Source organism: Aquarana catesbeiana, linkage group LG08 (genome assembly GCF_042186555.1).
Source record: "Aquarana catesbeiana isolate 2022-GZ linkage group LG08, ASM4218655v1, whole genome shotgun sequence".
In the NCBI taxonomy this organism is placed as follows: domain Eukaryota; kingdom Metazoa; phylum Chordata; class Amphibia; order Anura; family Ranidae; genus Aquarana; species Aquarana catesbeiana.
In genome coordinates, this window is record NC_133331.1 from 32,821,885 (window position 1) to 32,847,110 (window position 25,226).

Consider the following 25,226-nt stretch of genomic DNA (forward strand, 5'->3'; position numbering starts at 1 on the left):
CTCCTCCACCTTCCGTTTGAGTATGCTCAATAGGGTTTAGGTCTGGAGACATGCTTGACCAGTCCATCACCTTTACCCTCAGCTTCTTTAGCAAGGCAGTGGTCATCTTGGAGGTGTGTTTGGGGTCGTTATCATGTTGGAATACTGCCTTGTGGCCCAGTCTCCAAAGGGAGGGGATCATGCTCTGCTCCAGTATGTCACAGTACATGTAGACATTCATGGTTCCCTCAATGAACTGTAGCTCCCCAGTGCCGGCAGCACTCATGCACCCCCAGACCATGACACTCCCACCACCATGCTTGACTGTAGGCAAGACATACTTGTCTTTGTACTCCTCACCTGGTTGCCGCCACACACGCTTGACACCATCTGAACCAAAAGAGTTTATCTTGGTCTCATCAGACCACAGGACATGGTTTCAGTAATCCATGTCCTTAGTCTGCTTGTCTTCAGAAAACTGTTTGCGGGCTTTCTTGTGCATCGTCTTTAGAAGAGGCTTCCTTCTGGGACATCAGCCATGCAGACCAATTTGATGCAGTGTGCTGTGTATGGTCTGAGCACTGACAGGCTGACCCCCCACCCCTTCAACCTCTGCAGCAATGCTGGCAGCACTCATACATCTTTCCCAAGACAACCTCTGGATATGACGCTGAGCACGTTCAATCAACTCCTTTGGTCGACCATGGTGAGGCCTGTTCTGAGTGGAACCTGTCCTGTTAAACTGCTGTATGGTCTTGGCCACCATGCTGCAGCTCAGTGTCAGGATCTTGGCAATATTCTTATAGCCTAGGCCATCTTTATGTAGAGCAACAATTCTTTTTTTCAGATCCTCAGAGAGTTCTTTGCCATGAGGTGCCATGTTGAACTTTCAATGATCAGTATGAAAGAGTGAGAGCGATAACACCAAATTTAACACACCTGCTCCCCTTTCACACCTGAGACCTTGTAACACTAACGAGTCACATGACACTGGGGGGGTGGGGTGGCTAATTGGGCCCAAGTAGGAGGTGTACTCACTTTTGTTGCCAGCGGTTTAGACATTAATGGCTGTGTGTTGAGTTATTTTGAGGGGACAGCAAATTTACACTGTTATACAAGCTGTACACTCACTACTTTACATGGTGGGAGGGAGTGTCATGGTCTGGGGCTGCATGAGTGCTGCCGGCACTGGGGAGCTACAGTTCATTGAGGGAACCATGAATGTCTACATGTACTGTGACATACTGGAGCAGAGCATGATCCCCTCCCTTTGGAGACTGGGCCACAAGGCAGTATTCCAAAATGATAACGACCCCAAACACACCTCCAAGATGACCACTGCCTTGCTAAAGAAGCTGAGGGTAAAGGTGATAGACTGGTCAAGCATGTCTCCAGACCTAAACCCTATTGAGCATACTCAAACGGAAGGTGGAGGAGCGCAAGGTCTCTAACATCCACCAGCTCTGTGATGTCGTCATGGAGGAGTGGAAGAGGACTCCAGTGGCAACCTGTGAAGCTCTGGTGAACTCCATACCCAAGAGGGTTAAGGCAGTGCTGGAAAATAATGGTGGCCACAGAAAATATTGAGACTTTGGGCCCAATTTGGACATTTTCATTTAGGGGTGTACTCACCTTTGCTGCCAGCGGTTTAGACATGAATGGCTGTGTATTGAGTTATTTTGTGGGGACAGCAAATATACACTGTTATACAAGCTGTACAATCACTACTTTACATTGTAGCAAAGTGTCATTTCTTCAGTGTTGTCACATGAAAAGATAGAATAAAATACTTACAAAAATGTGAGGGGTGTACTCACGTTTGTGAGATACTGTATGATAGATAGATACGATAGATAGATAGATAGATAGATAGATAGATAGATAGATAGATAGATAGATAGATAGATAGATAGATAGATAGATAGATAGATAGATAGATAGATTTACAGATAGATAGGGTTTTTTTTTCACAGTTCACAGGTGGGCTCCTCCTCCAGAGTGCCACCTGACCCAGTGAGTGCCTCAGCCCGACTATTGCAGGAGACATTCCAGAAATCGCTATATGCAGCGGGAAGAGCAGAAGATACTGGGATGGTGGCAACAGGAAGTTTCTCTTTTGGGGTAACCTTGAGTAGGCAGGAAGAGGAACAGGAGGAACCCCAAGCCAGGATCCGTCCAGCAGTCCAGTCAATGAGTGGAGAATGGAACCGTAACCAAGGAAGACCTAATATGAAAGGAGATGAAGCCTTAGGCAAGACAAGGAAGGATATCCACTCCTGATGGAGTGTCCTTACCGACATCTTAACAGGAAGGGTCTGGAAGCGGATAGGACCCCCTGGGAGAACAGTGCCATCAATCGCCAAGACCACCAATGGCGTTGAAAGGGGCAAAAAGGTAAGTCTCATGGAAGATGCAGTTTCCCAATACATGAAATTGCCAACGGCTCCGGAATCAAGATGTGCCGAGACCAAACGAGAGGAAGCGCCGACATGAAGGAACACAGAAAGAAGAAGACGAGAAGGTGAAGGTGATACTTTAGGGTCTAATACTCCACCTTCCAGATGTATTAGCCCCGATCGTTTTTTCCAGACAAAGAGAACAAGTGTCACGAAAATGACCTTTGGCCCCACAATAGAGGCACAGGCCCAGAGTTCTGCGCCTAGCGCGTTCTTCAGGAGACAACTTGGTCCAGCCCAGCTGCATAGGCTCCTCAACGGGAAGGGGGTGCTCCTCGGATCGAAGAGAAGGGACTGGGAGCTCAAGCTGCCTAAGGAACGAGGAGTGCTGGCGTCTTTTTTCCAGGGCCCTCTCCTGAAAGCGAATATCGATCTGGTTACACAAGGTGATGACACCGTCCAGATCAGCAGGAAGGGATCTTCCTGCTAATTCATCCTTCACTCTATCAGAGAGGCCATGTAAAAAGGTTGCAACTAGGGCCTCATTATTCCAGCTCAATTCAGCTGTGAGGATACGGAACTGAAGAGCATACTATCCCACAGAAGCGGACTCTTGACGGAGACGTAAAAGAGCGCTAGCCGCTGAGGAGACACGACCCGGTTCCTCGCAGATATTCCGAAAAAGTTTCAAGCAATCAGACAGGCTAGAAACCACTGGATCATTCAGTTCCCACAGAGGGGCAGCCCAGGCTAACGCCTTGCCGGACAGGAGGGATATAATATAGGCTACTTTCGCCCGATCGGACAGGAAGTTTTGGGGCTGAAGTTCAAAATGAATCGTGCACTGGCTAAGGAACCCCCTGCAATCCTTGGAGTCCCCAGAGAAATGGGCCGGAGCTGGCAGTTGTAATGAATATGTGGCTGCGACTGGTGCGATAGGTGCAGCAGCAGATAGCAGTTGAGGTTGTTGAAACGGGGGTCCTAATGAGGCCTGAACCTGTTCAAAACGGGATGCCAAATCCTGAAGGAATCGCATCATCTGGGTGTGATGCGATTCCTGGGTCTCAAGTCTGCGAACTAAGCCCTGCAACGGATCATCTGCGGGTAGCGGCACATCAGCCGGGTCCATAGCTGATCAAACTGTCATGTCACCTTGAGGCTAGGTGACAGATGCACTCTGTAGGAGTCAGAAGTGCACCGCTAAGGTAGTGGACCCTAGGACTGACTGCTGCGGATTGAACCCTGGGAGGTTCAGGAAGCAGGTCTACTGGATCACTGACACAGATCCCACTGGGCGCTAGAGCATAGATTCCCCAGGGCGCGGAGTCTAAGAGCCAGCAGTTGTTCACCAGAGCCTCCAGTGGTGAGGATGGAATGCGCTGCAGTCTGGCTCCAGGTCACGGCCCCCAGGGTCTCACAGCTCACGCTCACGGTAGACTACAGGAGAAGAGGAAGGAGGCAGCAGGCTGGAACAACAAGGAAAGTAAGGGACAAGCCAAGGTCGGGGCCACAAGCAGACAAGGACAACAGAGTTCACGCCAAAGTTCAGGGTCACAGGCAAACAAGGATGGTTGGGGACACGCCAAAGGTCAGGGTCACGAGCAGACGGGAATAGTTAACAGGCCAAAGTCGGTAACAGGAATCAGACGTAGGAAACACAGCAAGTACACACGGAGGCTAACACACAATGGTTGATCAGCACTGATGGCTTGCAGTGCACAGGTTAATATAGGGTTCCCTGATAGGGCCTGGGTTGGGGCCATGCTTAGAGGAGAGGTTATAAAACCAGACAGGGGGGGGCGTGGCCTGACATCGTACCAAGATGGACGTGTAGTTCTGGAGCTCCCGTTCACGAGGCCCAGCAACTTCAGCATCTGGCTAACACACGAACCCACCGCCACTACAAAATGGAGAGCACACCCAGGAGTGCACCGGCGACAAGACCCAGCTCCGCTCCGGAGCCAGACACGCAGCTAAGCCGCCAAATACCCGAGATATTCCGGACAAGGCCTAGAGGCGGGACGCAGCCCTCTCAAGACGCCATCCCTCGTGAGTCCCGCTCACACAGCAGAAGCCCGCGGCGCGGTAGTGAGAGCTCAGAGAACCGTGCATCTCCAGCACTGTGCCTCGATGATCTCCGCAGTGTCGCCTTAGACATAAAGAACACTCTCTCTGCCGCTATCTCGGATTTAAGAGCCGACATCCAAGCTATAGCTCTAAGGGTGGAAGAGGTGGAAACAACACAAGCCCGCCATGATGCCTCCCTCTGCCAAGTACAGCAGCTAACCGAATCACACGCCATACACCTGAGGGAAATCAACCGACACATGGAGGACCTCGACAACAGAGGGAGACGCCGCAACCTTAGGGTAAGAGGGATCCCCGAATCCATAGAGCCCAGCCATCTCTCACAAGTGGTCGCCAATATCTTCAATGACCTATTAGAAAGACCCCCTGACACACCGATCGCCTTTGAGCGAATACATAGAGCACTCCGCCCGAGGGGGAAAGACATGGACCCTCCCAGGGATGCAATATGCTGCTTGACAGATTTCCCACTAAAGGAGGAAATTCTATATAAAGCAAGAGGCAGAAACCAATTGTCCTTCAGGAGTTCTAACATCAAAATCTTCCAGGATTTGTCCAACATAACCCTTCAGCGCAGAAGGGAACTGAGGCCCCTTCTTGACACGCTACGGGCGAGATCAATTGTATATCGCTGGAAGTTTCCATTCTGCCTGTCAGTCACACACCAGGGACGTACAGCAAACCTCAGAGTCCCTGAAGACCTAGAACACTTCTGCTCTACCCTAGATCTTCCACTTGTAGACCTACCTGATTGGTACAGCGACTTCAGACTCCCTTCAATCAACAGAGCAACATCCATGGACGGAGTGGACGAAGCAGGAAGCTTCAGCATAAGACGCCGCCGCCGCCACACGCAGCAACCGGCTCCACCACATTCACCTAATGCCCCGTACACACGGTCGGACTTTGTTCGGACATTCCGACAACAAAATCTTAGGATTTTTTCCGACAGATGTTGGCTCAAACTTGTCTTGCATACACACGGTCACACAAAGTTGTCGGAAAATCCGATCGTTCTGAACGCGGTGACGTAAAACACATACGTCGGGACTATAAACGGGGCAGTGGCCAATAGCTTTCATCTCTTTATTTATTCTGAGCATGCGTGGCACTTTGTCCGTCGGATGTGTGTACACACGATCGGAATTTCCGACAACGGATTTTGTTGTCGGAAAATTTTATAGCCTGCTCTCCAACTTTGTGTGTCGGAAAATCCGATGGAAAATGTGTGATGGAGCCTACACACGGTCGGAATTTCCGACAACAAGGTCCTATCACACATTTTCCGTCGGAAAATCCGACCGTGTGTACGGGGCATCAGGCAACCGCAGAAGGCCCCAGGAACGGAAGCCCGACAGCCTCTCCGGCTCACCGCAGAGCACGAATGCTCTGATCAGGTACAGTTTTCTTACCTCAGCACCTCCATGACACCTGACATTCAATAGTTCAGTTCGCTCCTTTATACCTGACTGTGATAAGAAGCACTACAATGATACTCGTATATGCCCACACGCTTTGACACCATTATGCTTAAGCAGCAAAGCTCCCATCGCTTGCCCCACATGAAGTAAACTTACCCCCAGCTCAACAACTACAGAATCAAGACACACAGTGCCTGCCCCACTCCCACTCGGAGAGAGAATACTGAATCGGACAGTAATAAATTTATCAGAATCACATTCAAATACAATTATAGTGAAATCTAAAGCCCAACTTCAACAATTTAGATATGAAGACTTTCCCCGGAAGCACACCAAAGACTTTTGTTATAACTCCCACATGTTCTGCTATCCACCTGTACCCACAAATGAGGAAGCTCGCCAGCTAACTCACGCCGCGGAGCTGAAACATACTGCAGCCTGCAAAGCTTCTCTCATCCACCGCCTGAGACGCTAACGGAGCACCCAATGGAGACCGAAGCACACTTTATCTTACCACATGAGCACCCTTATCCCCACACGATACACTATGTGCCATGTCCCAGGAGATCCAAGCAGAAAATGGCAACGGCAGGACCGCTCCACCCTAGAGACTTCCCCAGCTTTTCACCGCCAGGACCTTCACCTGATCAGCCGGAGCACGAACACCTCCCTCACCAAACCCCATACACCTATGGAGACTTGAAGCTCAAAACTCATCAACAATTGTGGACATACGGACCAACCTTTGGGGACGGGCAACACCCCCCTAACCATTCTTTTTGTTTGCCGAATTATGCATTCCCCTATCATACAACAGCTTACTGGAACAACCCTCACCACCTGAGGACGTGAAGTCAAGTATGCTCTTACTCTTACCCACCTCTTAACTATACCATCCACCCTACACACTTAACTCAACTCACCTCTCTTACTACTCTCTTAATGTCTCTCTTCTGCCACCCTAACTAACCTACCTTCTTTACCCTTCACCTTCTCTTTTATCCCTTACTCTCTTTGATTGTGAATGGGGCTACACTGTATTGTATCATAAGCAGATCTAACAACAGACTTTCATGTTTTTCTAGTGGAGTACGGACCGAGAGGTCCCACTAAAGAACCTCATGCCTCCCCTTACCTTATCTCGGATAATCCGAGATGGAGGTGTCCAGGTGAAATTCTCACACTCCTCACAAAACATATGACAAGAAGAGCTAAGGGTCATACATATCATACCCAAAATGACATCTTGCCTATCAGATCCCACCCTCTTCCTCATCGTGATTAACCCATAAAACTTAACTTATCGGTTTAATAGCTGGACACCTCCATCTCGGACCCCGAAACCCCACTTTTACTCACAGCAGGTATTACAGTTATAGTTTCCATGATTGTTGTTTTTATATGGTTTTCTTCTTATTAAGTGTCATGTAAAGGTTAAAACTACAAGTTGCTCAACACTACGTTTCTAAAAAGTTATTAAACAAACCTATCACACCAAGGGTACTCTCTACATCATCCACCTGCTTAAACCCTTCACTAGGAATTGTTCTCACTCCAATTTCAAATGAGATTCCCTCTAAACATATTTCAGCCATAGTATTCTATCGTCATTATGTCCAAGACGTGTCTTCTATTCAGACGGCAGCACCCCTAGAATATACCTCACACCACCCCCCCATTCGATACTGACAACCCACACGCACTCCATTACTAACACTAATTACTAATGTAGTGGATCGGTCTCAGAAGAGGATGAGGACTCATCCCTCACCCCATAAACCATAGACACCACTTACAACATGCCGAACAAATAGCCCTCTGGCCTCATAGGAACACAGAGCACACACCTCTTGTGCTACCTTATCTACCACCCCCACGCAACAGACTCTGGCAGTTATTGTTGACCATACCGGACTCCCACCCCCCTATATAGAGGGCTGACAGGTTCAACTCTCTAACCAGTATTATCCCCTGATACACACCCCCCTTACCCACTCCTCTTATCCTATCCAAACTTCCCTTAACCCTCACTCCCCTCCTCCCCCCCCCTCCCCCTTTCTTTTTTTTCTTCTCTTTTTCTTCCCCAACTCCCTCTACTCCAGCCCCCCCGACCTTTCCATTCCCTCTCTGACTCCTCTTTCCCAAAAGTATCATTATCATATCCCATCCCGTGTCTACCATTACCATGGACACACCAAAAACGAGAATCCTTAACTCTAAACTGAAACTCATATCTCTGAACGTAAAAGGTTTGAACACCCCTGAAAAACGCTCACAAACACTAAACAGCATGCGATCCATGAAAGCAGATGTAGTTTTCTTGCAGGAAACTCACTTTTGTACAAAATCAGTTCCCAAACTGACAAATCATTTCTTCACCCACAGCTTCCACGCAACCTCCCCCACCACTAAATCCAAAGGGGTTTCCATACTTCTTTCCAAGGACACACCTATCCAAATTGCGGACTCTCTTGTAGACGACCAAGGCAGGTTCCTCTTTCTGAAAGGAACTTTCAAAAATAAACGAATAACACAAACATATATAGCCCCAATACATCCCAGGTCCCTTTCATCCGAGACATAGCACGCCGACTAATTACATTTCAAGAAGGAACACTGATTCTAGGAGGCGATTTGAACGTTCCACTGGACCCTCTCTTAGATACCTCATCTGGCACTTCACATCTCCCTTTTAGGGCCATCAAACAAATTAGGAGGAGTTTACAAGACCTGTCACTTCATCATACTTGGCGAACCCTCAATCCCAAAGAGAAGGACTTTACCTTCTTCTCCATCCCACATAAAAGGTATTCCCGCCTAGACTACCTCTTTATCACGCAACAGGACCTCCAAACCCTAACTAAAGCAACAATAGAGCCCATGACATTCTCAGACCATCACCCTATCTCGGCCACATTTACCTACCCAGACAAAATAGCACATACCAACATATGGAGACTGGACACGTCCATCCTGACAGACAAAAATAGAGAAGAAGAGATCCGTAAATGCCTAACACAATACTTTGCCGAAAATGACACACCAGAGGTATCACAGCTGACACAATGGGAGGCTCACAAGTGTGTAGTACGAGGCAGACTAATATCTCTAGCTGCGGCAATCAAAAAAGAGAAATCAGCCAAGCTCTCAGACCTATTCACAAAACTCAAAACACTAGAAGCGAAACATAAGCGCACATTAGCTCAAAACACACATGCAGAACTTACCGAACTCCGTTCACACATACAAGAAGAACTGGGCCGTAACTTAAAAAGAAAATGTATCCTCTCTCAGAAGCTCTTCTATGAGTACGGCAACAAATCAGGTCATCTACTAGCACAGGCTCTCCGTTCGAAAAGAGCCAAAAATACCATACATCAGATACACTCTTCAACAGGCAATATACACACGAAGAACATAGATATCGCACAGGAATTTGAACAATATTATGCATCTCTATACAACCTCAACAAGTCCAACAACAACACCCCTCCCTCCCAACGCAGACAAAAAGAAATACAAAACTTCTTAAGCGACTTCGGTGCAGGGAAAATCCCAACAGACATAGCCAAAACACTCGAATCACCAATCACCCCAGCTGAATGGTCACAAGCTATAAAACAATTAAAACCCGGCAAGAGCCCAGGCCCAGACGGACTATCCGCGGCATACTATAAACTATTTGCAGAGACACTTCAGACCCCCTATCTAAAAGCATTTAACTCAATCTCCCCCTCAAAAACAATTTCCCGCGGGCTTTTAGAAGCACACATAACGGTCATCCCTAAAGAAGGCAAGGACCCCACTAATACAGGCAGTTACAGGCCAATCTCTTTATTGAACGTCGATATCAAGATTTTTTCAAAGATCTTAGCAAACAGACTTCTCCCTCTCCTCCCCTCCCTTATTACAGCAGACCAGGTGGGTTTTGTCCCTGGACGCGAAGCCAGGGACAACACCATAAAGGCCATCAACCTACATTATCTGATGACCCACACCGGAAAAAAAGGCTTCTTCCTATCCCTAGACGCGGAGAAGGCGTTTGACAGAGTGGCATGGGATTACATGGAAGCAGTACTTAAGGCCATAGGTTTAGGACCCCGCATGCTAAGCTTTATCTTATCCCTGTACTCCAACCCAACGGCCAAAGTCAGGGTTAACGGCACTCTGTCAAACGCCTTCTCCATCCGCAATGGTACCAGACAAGGATGCCCCCTTTCCCCCATCCTTTTCATTCTCACCTTGGAACCCTTCTTACGGAAAATAAGGTTAAATCAGGACATTAAAGGAATCCAAACTCCCCACAAGGAATACAAATACGCCGCCTTCGCGGACGATATATTATTGTTCCTTACAGAACCCCTAATTACCATACCTAACCTTCTGTCTGAATTTCAACATTTCCAATCCTTATCCAATCTTAAAATTAACTTTTCCAAATCATATGCCCTTAACATATCACTCCCACCAGAAATTAAAAAACAATGCATGGTCAACTTCCCATTTCATTGGAAAAATGACTCAATTACATATTTAGGCATCCAAATCCCTTCCAATTTATCCGATCTTTACGCAACAAATCATTTACCTCTGCTAAATACGCTTAATAAAGACCTTAAAAACTGGAACAAACCTATATTCTCATGGTTTGGCAGAGCAGCAATCCTAAAAATGAATGCTCTACCAAGAATACTGTATGTATTACAAACAATACCGATCCACGTCCCACAAACCTTTTTTAAGGCACACAAAAGCATGTGTTCCAGATTCCTCTGGGGGGATCGGAAACCCAGAATCAGCTTCCAGCAACTCACCCAACTCAAAAAGATTAGGGGGAATTGGCCTCCCAGACATTCACAACTACTTCTCAGCCACACACCTGTCCAGAATAGTAGACTGGAACATTCATTCACCACACAAAGAGTGGGTCCCCCTTGAGGAATCCCTCATCTCCTTCCCCCTAGCTTCTCTTCCCTGGATGACTCCTAAACACATCCCGTCGACAATCCAGCAACACCCACTCATAGGACCAACACTATCGTGCTTCCAAAAACTATGCACCTGCACGAATATATCCTCCATACCAGGACCACTAACTTCAGTCAAATTAAATCCTGACTTCCCTCCTGGAATGTCTCACCATTTCCTCGCAGACAACTGGTCACAGGACCAAACCCGGACACATCAATTCTTTAACGCGGGGAAATTCCGGTCGCCCTCAAACCTAGCTGTCCAAATGAACAGGCCTCCCATCCCACCCTGGACATACCTATTGATCGCCCATTTCCTCAAATCACTAGACAAAGACCTACAGTGCTCGAGACAACTAACATCTTTTGAAAAACTTTGCTCCCAAAAACCACCCCAAAGACACCTAATAGCTCACACACACAACCTTCTCTTTGAAAACAGACACCCCAATACAAGCAAAGCTTGTACACGTTGGGAAGAAGACCTATCCCTCTCACTTACTGACGAACAATGGGAATATATCTTTCTAAATAACCATAAGGGATCCTTGAACGTCAGCACACAAGAAACCGGTTACAAGATTCAATCCCGATGGTACCGCACACCCGCACTGCTAAATAGACTTTACCCCTCCACACCAGATAAATGCTGGAGATGCCACAAAGATAAAGGAACACTCTTGCACATATGGTGGTCATGCCCTCTAATACAAACCTTTTGGAAAGAAGTATATAGAATCACCTCCCAAGTAACCACATATGAACTAACTCTAACTCCAGCCCAGTTTCTCCTTCACCACTCCCCACAACCACACAGGACATACCATAAGTCCCTGACAATGCACATGATCAATGCGGCTCGGCAATGTATCCCCATACACTGGGGCTCCTTCCAAATACCCACAGTCAAAGAGTGGTTCCACAGAATACGTAAAACCTCTGAGATGGAAGAGCTAATTCACATATCACGAGACTCACCCTTGAAATTCAGTACAAAATGGGCATGTTGGATACATCTCCAAACCACACCCGCATACCACAGAACACTCGAACCCCCACCATAAAGCAATAGAGAACACCCAAACCAACCTAAGTTAACATCATGCAAAGACGTAGCAATCACAATACTCACTCAGGATTACTCCCAGACACTCCAAAACAAACTCTCATGGTAAACAGAAACGGGAAACCCCCACTTTTTCAAATAAATCGGGAAGAGGAGTCAGAGACAGAAACCTCCCCCCCTCTCTTTTTTTTTTTATTTTTTTTTTCTCTCTCTCTCTTTCCTCCCCCCTATCCCCCCCTTAGATACCCCCTTCCCTTCTACCCCCCCTACCCCCACAATGAAAATACTAACCAGATCACTTACAGATTATCTCCTTAAATACATTTCACCATACCCATTCTTCTGTCAAACGCATTTAGTTCCACGACCAAGTCGGAGACACAACATACCGGCCCTTACTAACACCCACAAACCCCACTAACCAAGTTTAAAAGTAACTCTCCCAACCACTTAGAATAACCAATTCCTCCGGACATTAAATCTGTGAACCAGAAGATAGGTGAACACTACACAGGTATTATTGTTAGGCCAGGTCTAGTAGAGCAAGTTGTATTTCTACACAGATATTACAAGACCAGGCGACAGTGAGGAAAGGCCACTACTGGAATGTTGATATTTACGCATGCACTGTAGTATTGCAATGCCAACACCTGTATGTGTTTCCATGATGTTTGAGTTTTCTGTACTTGTTTTCTTTCAAAATAAAAAATTTTATCGGAAAAAAAAAAAGAAGAATTGTAAAGAAGAGAATAAAACATTTTGGAAAAAAAAAAAAAAATAAAACCAGACAGGTAAGCTGACAGAGAAACTCTATTGCATAACCATGACAGTACACCCCTAAGTGAAAATGTCCTACTTGGGCCCAATTAGCCATTTTCATCTGACTCGATAGTATTTTAGGCTGGGTTCACACCTACTAACGTGCTCAAAAGTTTGCATGCTCTGGCATAAATTGTGAAACTTTGGCTTTAATATTGAAAATATTACTGATCATGCCAAAAAAAATTGTCTTTTATTTAAGGATAGCAATCACATGAAGCCATTTATTATCACATCATTTTTTGGATCCTTTTTAAATCATAATGATAACAGAAATCACCCAAATGGCCCTGATAAAAAGTTTACATACCCCGGAATGTTTGGCCTTGGTAAAGACACAGAAGGTGGCACACACAGGTTAAAATGGCAGTTAAAGGTTAATTTCCACATTTGTGGCTCTTTTAAATCACAATTATTGTCTGTGTATAAATAGTCAATGAGTTTGTTAGCTCTCACATGGATGCACTAAGCAGGCTAGACACTGAGCCATGAGGAGGTAGACAAGAACAGTCAAAAGACCTGCGTAACAAGGTAATGAAACTTTACAAAGATGGAAAAGGATATAAAAAGATATCCAAAGCCTTGAATATGCCAGTCAGTACTGTTTAATCACTTATTAAGAAGTGGAAAATTAGGGATCTCTTTTGATACCAAGCCAAGGCCAGGTAGACCAAGAAAGATTGCAGCCACAACTGGCAGAAGAATTGCTCAGGATACAAAGGAAAACCCACCGGTAACCGCAGGAGAAATACAGGCTGCTCTCCAAAAAGACGGTGTGGTTGTTTTTAAGGAGCACAATTCAACGATACTTGAACAAAAAAGAGCTGCATGGTTGAGCTACCAGAAGGAGGCCTTTACTGCGCCAATGCCACACAAAAGCCCAAAGAGGCATGTCAAGGTGTTGTTTGGCATATTGTAACCAGGCTTTTTGGGGGGAACTTGTGCAGTAAAGGCTTCTTTCGGGCAACTTGACCATGCAGCTCTTTTTTGTTCAAGTATCATCGTATTGTGCTCCTTAGAAACAACCACATCATCTTTTTCCAGAGCAGCCTGTATTTCTCCTGAGGTTACCTGTGGGGCTTTTCTTTGTATCCCAAACAGTTCCTGTGGCAGTTGTGGCTAAAATCTTTCTTGGTCTACCTGACCTTGGACTGGTATCAAGAGATCCCCAAATTTTCCACTTCTTATTAAGTGATTGAACAGTACTGACTGGCATATTCAAGGCTTTGAATATCTTTTTATATCGTTTTCCATCTTTGTAAAGTTTCATTACCTTGTTATGCAGGTCTTTTGACTGTTCTTTTCTACCTCCTTATGGCTCAGTGTCTAGCCTGCTAAGCGCATCCATGTGAGAGCTAACAAACTCATTGACTATTTATACACAGACACTAATTGTGATTTAAAAATCCACAAATGTGGGAAATTAACCTTTAATTGCCATTTTAACCTGTGTGTGCCACCTTCTGTGTCTGTACCAAGGCCAAACATTCCGGGGTATGTAAACTTTTTATCAGGGCCATTTGGGTGATTTCTGTTATCATTATGATTTAAATATCTGTGCATCTGTGCACAGCTGCAATAATAATAAAAAAAAAAACACAGTATTGTGTCTAATTTGATTATTTCCTATAATAGTATGCACCCTCTAGTGGCCATAATGCAGTATTTTAACTAAAATACCTCAATAGGAAAATACTGCATTTTGACCACTAGATGGCGCTGATGATCATAAGAAATAAACATACTAGACAAAATACAGCAATTTTTTTTTTTTTTGTTGCGGCTGTGTGAATGCTTGTCACATTTGTACCTTGAATATTATATAAATAACCCCATAGTATGACTCTGGCTTAAGTAAGTAGGCTTGAACATTTTTAAAAGTACATTAAAGTTCCAGTTCCGACCAGCCGCCGTCATTATACGGTGGCAGGTTGGCTCGTTCCCGCAAATCGCCGTGGGTGTAAGTTGGTTCTTTTAAGAGCTGTAGCAGGCGCGCGTGCGCGCTGCATGGCGGGGGAGCCGATGCGTGTGGCTGGTGGCCGCAATGTCCGCTGGCCACCCTCGATTGCTCCACAGAGAGCCAGACTGGGGATCTTCCAATGTAAATAAACAGATCCCCGTTTTGACAGGGGAGTAGAGAGAGATCATCTGTTCCTAGTGATCAGGAACAATGATCTCTCTGTACTCCCAATCAATCCCATCCCCCCACAGGTAGAAACACCTCCCTAGGGAACACAGTTAACCCCTTGATCGCCCCCCTAGTGTTAACCCCTTCCCTGTCAGTGACATTTATACATATTTTATAGCATTTATAAATGTCAGTGGTCCCAAAAAAAGTGTCAAAAGTGTCCGATCTGTCCGCCGCAATGTCGCAGTCCCACTAAAAATCGCTGATCACCGCCATTACTAGTTTAAAAAAAAAAAAGAATAATAAAAATGCCATAAATCTATCCCCTATTTTCTAGACGCTATAAATTTTGTGCAAATCAATCAATATACGCTTATTGCGATTTTTTTTACCAAAAGTATGTAGAAGAATACATATTGGCCTAAACTGAGGAAAACAAATTTTTTTGTTTATTAATTTTTTTTATATATTTATTATAGCAAAAAGTAAAAAATATTGTTTGTTTTTTTTCAAAATTGTCGCTCTATTTTTGTTTATAGCGCAAAAAATAAAAACCGCAGAGGTGATCAAATACCACCAAAAGAAAGCTCTATTTGTGTGAAAAAAAAAGACCTCAATTTTGTTTGGGTACAAACTGCGACCGCGCAATTGTCAGTAGGTAATTAGCTCAAGGAATAAGGAGAGTTTTTTTTACCTGCTGTGCATGCTGAATTATCTCCATACGTTCGCGGAGAATCTGGGCGTCTCGCTCTCGTAGTTCGCTCATCACCTGGCGTTTCCACTGCTCCACGGCATTCTTCAGCTCATCCCGTTCTTCGTCTGACAGTATCTGAGACATCTTGGCTCCAGCCTCTTGCTGCAATGCATCATACAACATGGCTTCCAGCTCCAGGATATGCTAAGGATAGATATATTCCAAGTTAAGGGTTTGTGTAGACCAAAGTTTCTGTTGAATCCTATAGCAGTCTATTTATTAAAAAATTCACTTTACATAAATAATCTCTGTAATATTTGTATTTCCTGTGATGATCAGCTCCATCTAGTGGCCATAATGGAGTATTTTCCTGAAATACCTTAATCAGGAAAAAAACTGTATTATAGCCACTGGATAGAGATGACAACCATAGGAAATACACGTCTTAGACAGATTAGTGGGATTATTTATGATGGCTATATGAATGCTGAGGCATTTGCATAGTGATTTTAATAAACCCGTTCACATAGAGTTTGACCTGATTTTGCCTTCATTGTGGGTGGATCTCACGAATCTTGCTGAGTCCAAACAAATGAATCTTGCCTGTCATCCACACTGCACCACTGAAGTTAATAGGAATCTGCTGATCTATGTTTGATTTGATGTGTGTGTTTTTTTAGGGTACATGAACATGGCTGTGTGATAATCTGTATGGCCTTATGAAAATCTTGCTGGCAGTGAGACCCTGTGTAAAAATGTGCTCTGCGCACTACACACATTTAAGGTTTGAACAACATTTACATGCTCACAAGCACACAGTGTTAATGCAGCCTATTGGTAGGACACAGGCAGCTATGGCTGTCTAGTGTCATCCAATGCTAGAACACAGGTAGCCAATGTTGTTTAGTCTCCTTTGTTGCTAGGACTTACATAGTTATTGCTGCCAAATGTCCTCTGTTGCTAGAACGCAGACAGCTACTGCTGTCTAGTGTCCTCTGTTATTTGTAAACTGGCAGCTATTGCTAGGACATAGGCAGCTATTGCTGTCTAGTGTCCTCTATTGCTAGGACGTAGGCAGATATTGCTGTCTAGTGTCCTCTGTTGCTAGGACGTAGGCAGGTATTGCTGTCTAGTGTCCTCTGTTGCTAGGACGTAGGCAGGTATTGCTGTCTAGTGTCCTCTGTTGCTAGGACGTAGGCAGGTATTGCTGTCTAGTGTCCTCTGTTGCTAGGACGTAGGCAGCTATTGCTGTCTAGTGTCCTCTATTGCTAGGACGTAGGCAGGTGTTGCTGTCTAGTGTCCTCTGTTGCTAGGACGTAGGCAGCTATTGCAGTCTAGTGTCCTTGGTTGCTAGGACATAGGCAGCTATTGCTGTCTAGTGTCCTCTGTTGCTAGGACGTAGGCAGCTATTGCCATACCTCCCAACTTTTTGAGATGGGAACGAGGAACACATATTAGCAAAAGTATGTAGGCATAGGACAACCACCCTCCCCCTGCCATGCCCTGTTAAAGGAGATTTATGCAAACAAACATGATTAGTTAAACCCACTATTCCTTTATACTGGCTTTTGAAATTTACAAATGCAGCAATTTAGAATTTGAATGGAAGGTTTAGCAGTGGGAAACACTTTTTGAAAGATAAAAAGTGCATTTTATATACAGTATATAGATCAGACCAAAATGAGGGACAAATGGAGGAGGAAAGAGAGACTTTGTTCCAAATCAGGGACGGTTGGGAGCTATTGCCCTCTAGTGTCCTCGGTTGCTAGGACACAGGCAGCTATTGCCATTTAGTGTCCTCGGTTGCTAGGACACAGGCAGCTATTGCCATTTAGTGTCCTCGGTTGCTAGGACACAGGCAGCTATTGCCATTTAGTGTCCTCGGTTGCTAGGACACAGGCAGCTATTGCCATTTAGTGTCCTCGGTTGCTAGAACGTAGGCAGCTTTTGCCATACCTCCCGACTTTTAAAGATAGGAAAGAGGGACACCTATTTGCAAAAGTATGTAGACATAGGACACACCCCCTGCCATGCCCTGTTAAAGGAGAATCATACAAACAAAAAAGATTAGTTAAACACACAAGTGCTTTTGTTTATCTGTACTATTCCTTTATACTGGTTAATGACATGTACAAATGCAGCAATTTAGAAATTGGATGAAAGGTTTAGCACTGGGAAACACTTTTTAAAAGACAAAAAGTGCATTTTATATACAAATATATAGATCAGACCAAAATGAGGGACCAATGAGGAGGAAAGCGGGAGAGAGGGACTTAGTCCTTCAAAATCAGGGACCATTGGGAGCTATTGCTATTGATGTCTAGTGTCTTCTGTTGCTAGGACGTAGGCAGCTACTGCCATCTAGTGACTTGTGTTGCAAGACCATAGACAGCTATTGTCATCTAGTGTCCTCTGTTGGTGGGTCGTAGACAGCTATTGCCATCCATTGTCCTGCATTGCTAAGATGTAGGCAGCTATTTGCAACTATTGTCCTCTGTTGCTAGGATGTAGGCAGCTACTGCCATCTAGTGTCCTCTGTTTCTAGGACGTAGGCAGCTACTGCCATCTAGTGTCCTCTGTTGCTAGGACGTAGGCAGCTACTGCCATCTAGTGTCCTCTGTTGCTAGGACGTAGGCAGCTACTGCCATCTAGTGTCCTCTGTTGCTAGGAGGTAGGCAGCTACTGCCATCTAGTGTCCTCTGTTGCTAGGACGTAGGCAGCTACTGCCATCTAGTGTCCTCTGTTGCTAGGATGCAGACCATTCCTGTACTGTATTCTAATAGAGTACATTTGTGCCGTATGCATGTAAATGTTAGCACAAACATTTACATGCATAGCATAAAATTTGGTGCATACACATGACCTCAAATACAGGTTTTACTAACTTTTTAAAATTTTATGTATATGAAAGAAGCACATGTCTGCTGATCTGTAGGCAGCTGTGTTCATGGGTCCATGGAAAACAATATATCTGCATTTAGATCTGTATAAGAAAAAAAAGTTTTGTGATAAAAAATCCTGCTTTTTTCACAGCCGTGTGCAAGATCTCTTCTTTGTAACCATGTTTAAGGCGACGTTTCCAGTAATGTGATGCGCGATTTAGGGTGTGACTTTGATGCGACTTTGAGTGCAGCTTTGATCCAACTTTACAGTCTCTGCATCAAAAGTCGCATCAAAGTAGCGCAGGAACCTTTTCAAAGTCGCTGCAACTTTAAGTCACATCGATGGAAGTGGGTGCCATTGAAATCAATGGGCTGTGACTTGTCATGTGACTTTATGTGCCCAAATGTAGATACTTGCCAGCACACCAAGGATCAGCACAAGGTGGCGTCCAAACGGCTAAGTTTATTGCATGATCACAACACAAAGAGGTGCAACGTTTCGGAGTCACGCAGGACCCCTCCGTCAGGCATGTGATAAATGTGAGGATAACAGTGAAGAGAATTTAAATAACCATCAACCAATCAAAAATCAAGAAAAAATCAAGAAAGAAGAAAACTCCTCCCCCCCCAGAGAGGTATGACGTCACAAATCCCGCCAGAAAAGACCCAAAAATGAACGTGTTAATTTAGAGCTTATACCAGGAATGTGTGCGATGGGAATATGAAACATTTTATGTGCCCAAAGTCACAAGACAAGTCACACTAGTGGAAACGGAACCTAATACTGGAAGTTTCTTCTTGGGTCCACCATCCCTCCCAGATAGAGCCACCATGATCGTCTAATTTTAATCCACAGTCCATGTACAACTTCATTCTCACACATACTTTGTGCTGGAAATAAATATCTATAAGATGTTACACTTACCCTGTGAGCCTGATCCAGTGATTTCTTCCTGAAGTCAAGCTCATCATCCAAATATCCCTTCTGCCTTGTGAACAGTTGCTAGAAAGGAGAAGGAGCGATCAAACCACTATTGGTAGCCTCTTTTAAGATGAAAGTATCTTTTATTTTTTTAGCAATCACATACAATCAATTATTACTGCAGTTATAGTTTTTAAAGTGGTTCTAAACCTTTCCATATACCCAGTGAAGTGACTGGCCTCGGGCGATACACTAAAAAGAAACAAATCCTCTTACATAAGTTGTACCTGTTTATCTGCGGCCACCTCTCCTCTACAGCTGTTCAATGTGCAGAATTTATACAGCTTATCCAAGCTTTCAGAAAGCAGGGGGCGGGGAGCTGAAGTTACACTTTGCAGAGCTGAGTGAGAGCTGGTTGGAGGGAAGGGATACACCCCTCCCCCCCCCTTCATACAGCACCCAGGAGCAGAGCTGGTGCTGTCAATCACAAGCTGTGTGCTGTAGCTCCCTCCCCTGTCACCTGTTTTTTTTTCTCTTGGTGTCAGAAAACTTGTCAGAATTCAGAAATGATTCACACAGATAGTAAAGGAACAAGACAGCTGAAAGAAATGACACTTAGTGTTTTGGATTGGGAGAAGTACACACTATAGAGGGATATGCTTTGATTTTATTTCATGTCAGAGGTTTACAACCACTTTTATAAAAAAATAAAAATAAATAACACTTCTTATAAAAAAAAAAAATTGGCATAGCAAATTGCCCAGTTTGTGCAAATGGGGCAAAAAATAAGAATGTTATTAGGCTATTAGCTGTGTCGGTGAAATGTTTTTCATTGATTTAAAATGGAAAATTCACTCCCCCAAATTTTTTTTCTTTTTCTTTCTTCCCCTTTATTCCTCACCACCACTGCTATAACCTCCCCCTTCATAACAATTAACCCCTTCCTGTGGCTTTACCTTTCTGAGTGGATGACATATGGGGGAGATTTACTGAAACTGGAGAGGGCAAAATCTGGTGCAGCTCTGCATAGAAACCAATCAGCTTCCAGGTTTTATTGTCAGAGCTTAATTGAACAAGCTGATTGGCTACCATTCACAGCTGTACAATATTCTGTGTGCTCCCGTTTCAGTAAATCTCCCCCATAATGTCCTTCAGAATGGGCCGTTTTGTGCGTGCCCCGGGGGCACACAGCGCGGTGATCTGTGGTTCGGTGTGTCCCTTGGACACACCACATCACCGATCATGGTAAAGAGCCTGTAACGTAGGCTCTTTACCATGCCACAGTGTGTGAGGACAGGAGAGCAAATAAGCAGCTTTCCTTAGCGCAATGATTATCAGTGCAGCCCCATCCGTAATGCTTGCCACTGCCCATCAGTGATGCTCACCAGTACCCTCAAGTAATGGCCACCAGTGCCCACAAGTGTTGCCAATCAGTACCTATTAGTGATGCCAATCAATGCCCATCAGTCCTGCCTTTCAGTGCCCATCAGTGATGCCTGTCAGTGCCCATTACTGCCTCCTCATCAGTGCCACCTATTAGTGCTGTCTATCAGTGGCCATCTGTGCCGCCTATCAGTACCCATAATTCCCGACTATCAGTGCCCATCAGTGCTTCCTAACAGTGCCCATCAGTGCTGCCTATCAGTGCCCATAAGTCCTGCCTATCAGTGCCCATAAGTCCTGCCTATCAGTGCCCATCAGTGCTGCCTATCAGTGCCCATAAGCCCCACCTATCAGTACCCATAAGTGCTGCCTATCAGTGCCCATCAGTGCTGCCTATCAATGCCCATCAGTCCTGCCTTTCAGTGCGCATCAGTGATGCCTGTCAGTGCCTATTAGTGCCTCCTCATCAGTGCCATCTATTAGTGCTGTCTATCAGTGGCCATCAGTGCCGCCTATCAGTACCCATAAGTCCCGCCTATCAGTACCCATAAGTCCCGCCTATCAGTACCCATAAGTCCCGCCTATCAGTACCATAAGTGCTGCCTATCAGTGCCCATCAGTGCTGCTTAACAGTGCCCATCAGTGCTGCCTATCAGTACCCATAAGTCCTGCCTATCAGTGCCCATAAGTCCTGCCTATCAGTGCCCATCAGTGCCCATCAGTGCTGCCTATCAGTACCCATAAGTCCTGCCCATCAGTATCCATAAGTGCTGCCTATCACTGCCCATCAGTGCTGCCTATCAGTACACATAAGTCCCGCCTATCATTTTTTTGGGGGGGCAAAATATTATGTGATGCCTATCAGTGCCCATCAGTGATTCCTGTCACTGCATATTAGTGCCTATTCGTCAGTGCCACCTATTAGTGCTGTCTATCAGTAACCATCAGTGCCACCCATCAGTGCCGTCTATCAGTGCACATCAGTGCTGCCTATCAGTACCCATAAGTGCTGCCTATCAGTGCCCATCAGTGCTGCATATTAGTGCCTCCTCATCAGTGCCCATCACTGCAGCCTCATCAGTGCAGTCTATCAGTGCCCATCAGTGCAGCCTCAACAGCGCATGTCAGTAAAGGGGAAAAATTACTTATTTACAAAATGTTATAACAGAAACAAAGAAAAAACAGTTTTTATTTTTATATACTTATCGCACCCACAGAGTGTTGTGACCCTTACATCTCTTGTGAAAATTAGTTTTTCAATTTTTCAAATCCCATACTGTGCCTTATCTTTGTAGATATGACCTTCTCTACTTGTATGTGGAAGCACTTGTGCAATTATAAATAAAGAATAATAAAAACATTAAAAATAGATGATTAAATAAACCAATAAATGGTGGAAAATATCTTAGCAATTTACCTATGATACGTTGCACCATCTAGTGGCCAAATGCAGTATTTTCCATTTCAAATAAAAAAAAAAAAAAACACAATCAGCACAAAAAATAGCCTAATAACATTTTTTGTCCCGTTCTCACAAAATAAATATAGTTGAACTTTCACTGGGTGATTTGCTATGCAATTTTTCTTAAAAATATATTATTAATGTTTAAGTAAGATAGGACTTTCCCATTTTATATGCTGGCCCATTCATAGATTTCTTATTGTATTAAATGTAGCCACCAAGGGGAACTCTCATTGCCTTAGTGCAATCACACTACCACTGCTTAAAAGCTTTGAGATAAGATATCTAGACATTCAGCTTTTATCTTTTGATTCAATTGGGTTAACTCGCCCGATTTGTATTATAAAGAGAAGCAATAAATGACAACGATTGCATAGCACATAATCAGATGCCGGGATATGTCAAAAGAAAATATGGCTCAACCTTTTACATGTATTATACATAGAAACAATCAATCTAAATTATTTACACACACACTAAGGGGCCAGTTCACACCACATACAGTCCGGTGCATGTTTTTTTCTGCATCAAAAACGCATAGATAGTAGGTTACATGGTTTTCAATGGCATAGTTCACACCACTGCGGTCAGTTGCAGTGTGTTTCAGTTCCAGAAAAAAAGTAGAACATGCTGCATTTTTTCTGCACTGAACTGTAGTGAAAAATGGTAAAACGCATAAAGAAAGCACCGGAACGCACCTAAACGCACTGGAACTCACATGTCCTTATTTAACCGCTTCAGCCCCGGAAGGTTTTACCCCCTTCCTGACCAGAGCACTTTATGCGATTCGGCACTGCGTCGCTTTAACTGACAATTGCGCGGTCATGCGACGTTGCACCCAAACAAAATTGACTTTTTTTTTTTTTCCCCACGAATAGAGCGTCCTTTTGATGGTATTTGATCACCTCTGTGGTTTTTATTTTTTGCGCTATAAACAAAAAAAAAGCGTCAATTTTGAAAAAACGCAATATTTTTTACTTTTTGCTATAATAAATATCCCCCAAAAATATATAAAAAAAAAAATTTTTTTCCTCAGTTGAGGCTGATATGTATTCTTCTACATACTTTTGGTAAAAAAAAAAATCGCAATAAGCGTATATTGATTGGTTTGCGCAAAAGTTATAGCGTCTACAAAATAAGGGATAGATTAATGGCATTTTTTTTATTAGTAATGGGGCGATCTGCGATTTTTATCGGGACTGCGACATTATGGCGGACACATTGGACACTTTTGACGCTATTTTGGGACCATTGTCATTTATACAGCGATCAGTCGCTATAAAAATGCACTGATTACTGTGTAAATGACACTGGCAGGGAAGGGGTTAACCACTAGGGGGCGATGAAGGGGTTAAGTGTGTCCTAGGGAGGTGTTCTAACTGTGGGGGGATGGGCTTCAAGTCACATGACAGCGATCACTGCTTCTGATGACAGGGAGCGGTGATCTCTGTCATGACGCAAGCCAGAACGGGGAAATGCCTTGTTTACATAGGCACTTCCCCGTTCTGAGGCTCCGTGACACAATCGCCGGGAGACCGGCGAACATCCAGTCTGCCAGTCCCGCGGGCATGGCCACGCAGGCCTGCTATCCCCGGCTCTTAAAGGGGACATACAGGTATGCCCATAGGTACGCCGCTTTGCCCACCACTGCCATTGTGCTGACGTATATCAGCGTGCGGCGGCCAGCAAGTGGTTAAGGTGAAGAAAAATAAGGGGGAAAAAACCCACACTGGAACGCATCAAAAAATAGTTAAAAAACGCGTATGCACAAAAAGTATTCGGACGGCGTTTCTATGGTGTGAACTGACCCTGAAAGAATATTTCCATCACACGGACATCTTTGATTTGTATACCTGAATAGACACTGATATACGGTCACTATTACCTTTTCATGCTCCAGATCGACCATCTTTTGCTGAAGAGCAGACTCTGTCACCTCAATTTGCTGAAGCCACTAAAAGTGGTAAAAGGGTATCAGCCGATAATTAATAAAAACATTAATCTTATATTATACTGTAGAGATAATCATGTTTTCGGGTCATTACAATTAAACTGCCATACGGCAGTAACTTTTGAGAATAAGCAAGTTAAAATGAGTTACAGTTTTGGAATTTCGAGGTCAGGGTGTGCCAGTCCCAGACAGAATAGAGAGGATATGGCCTACGCGTTTCGCAGACGCGTTTCCCAGACGCTACCTTGAGAGTAGCAGCACAGTGGATATCACCTGAATTCCATAGACTGTGGACGGAAGACACCGGCTCAGAGGGACATGGGTTTGGCCTTTGTGCCCGTGGTGACACTCCAAGAAGGTGAGCTCACCTTCTTTTATGTGAGGGATGAGAAGGAGAAACAGCTATCTGAAATATCACTGATTCTCTCCCAGAGGCTTAACCTACGTACTTTTCCGCAAAGTCTTTTTGTACACATTCCATCTTCTCTAAATCCAATTTACCTGATCAGCTGGTATTGAGTGCATCCTTGATTTTTCCATCAGGAGTATTTGTAAATTACAACATATACTCTGGGGGGTTCCCCCTGCATTTTTCCTCTGTCGAGGTTCGGTGGAGTGTCCCCACGGGCACAAAGGCCAAACCCATGTCCCTCTGAGCCAGTGTCTTCTGTCCACAGTCTATGGAATTCATGTGATATCCACTGTGCTGCTACTCTCAAGGCCCTGACGAAGCGGAACTGTCCGCGAAACGCGTAGGCCATATCCTCTCTATTCTGTCTGGGACTGGCACACCCTGACCTCGAAATTCCAAAACTGTAACTCTTTTTAACTTGTTTATTCTCAAAAGTTACTGCTGTATGGCAGATGAATAAAGTTTGTATATTTTTCTATAAATTCAAGTATGTGTATATTTCTTATTATACTACTCTGAGGCACAATCAAAGTCCCACTCTGTTCTAAACCCTTTTTGGAAACACAGTTGCATCTGCATGGTAGCCAATCAGCTTCTAACTTCAGCTTGTTCATTTAAAGTAATTGTAAAGGTTTTCATTTTTTTTTTTAAAT

At 44.5% G+C, this 25,226-nt stretch overlaps 1 protein-coding gene across 7 annotated transcripts in view; it reads right to left on the minus strand.

The window, feature by feature from the left end:
• The window catches only part of JAKMIP3 (Janus kinase and microtubule interacting protein 3), a 278,385-nt gene that overhangs the window by 49,450 nt on the left and 203,709 nt on the right, over positions 1-25,226 (minus strand). For all 7 annotated transcript variants that reach the window (XM_073595683.1, XM_073595682.1, XM_073595684.1 and 4 more), the window contains 3 exons: positions 24,096-24,164; positions 19,369-19,446; positions 15,562-15,765 (listed from right to left, as the gene is read on the minus strand). In XM_073595683.1, coding sequence (XP_073451784.1) covers positions 15,562-15,765; positions 19,369-19,446; positions 24,096-24,164 — 351 coding nt within the window. The remainder of the gene's footprint in view (positions 1-15,561; positions 15,766-19,368; positions 19,447-24,095; positions 24,165-25,226) is intronic.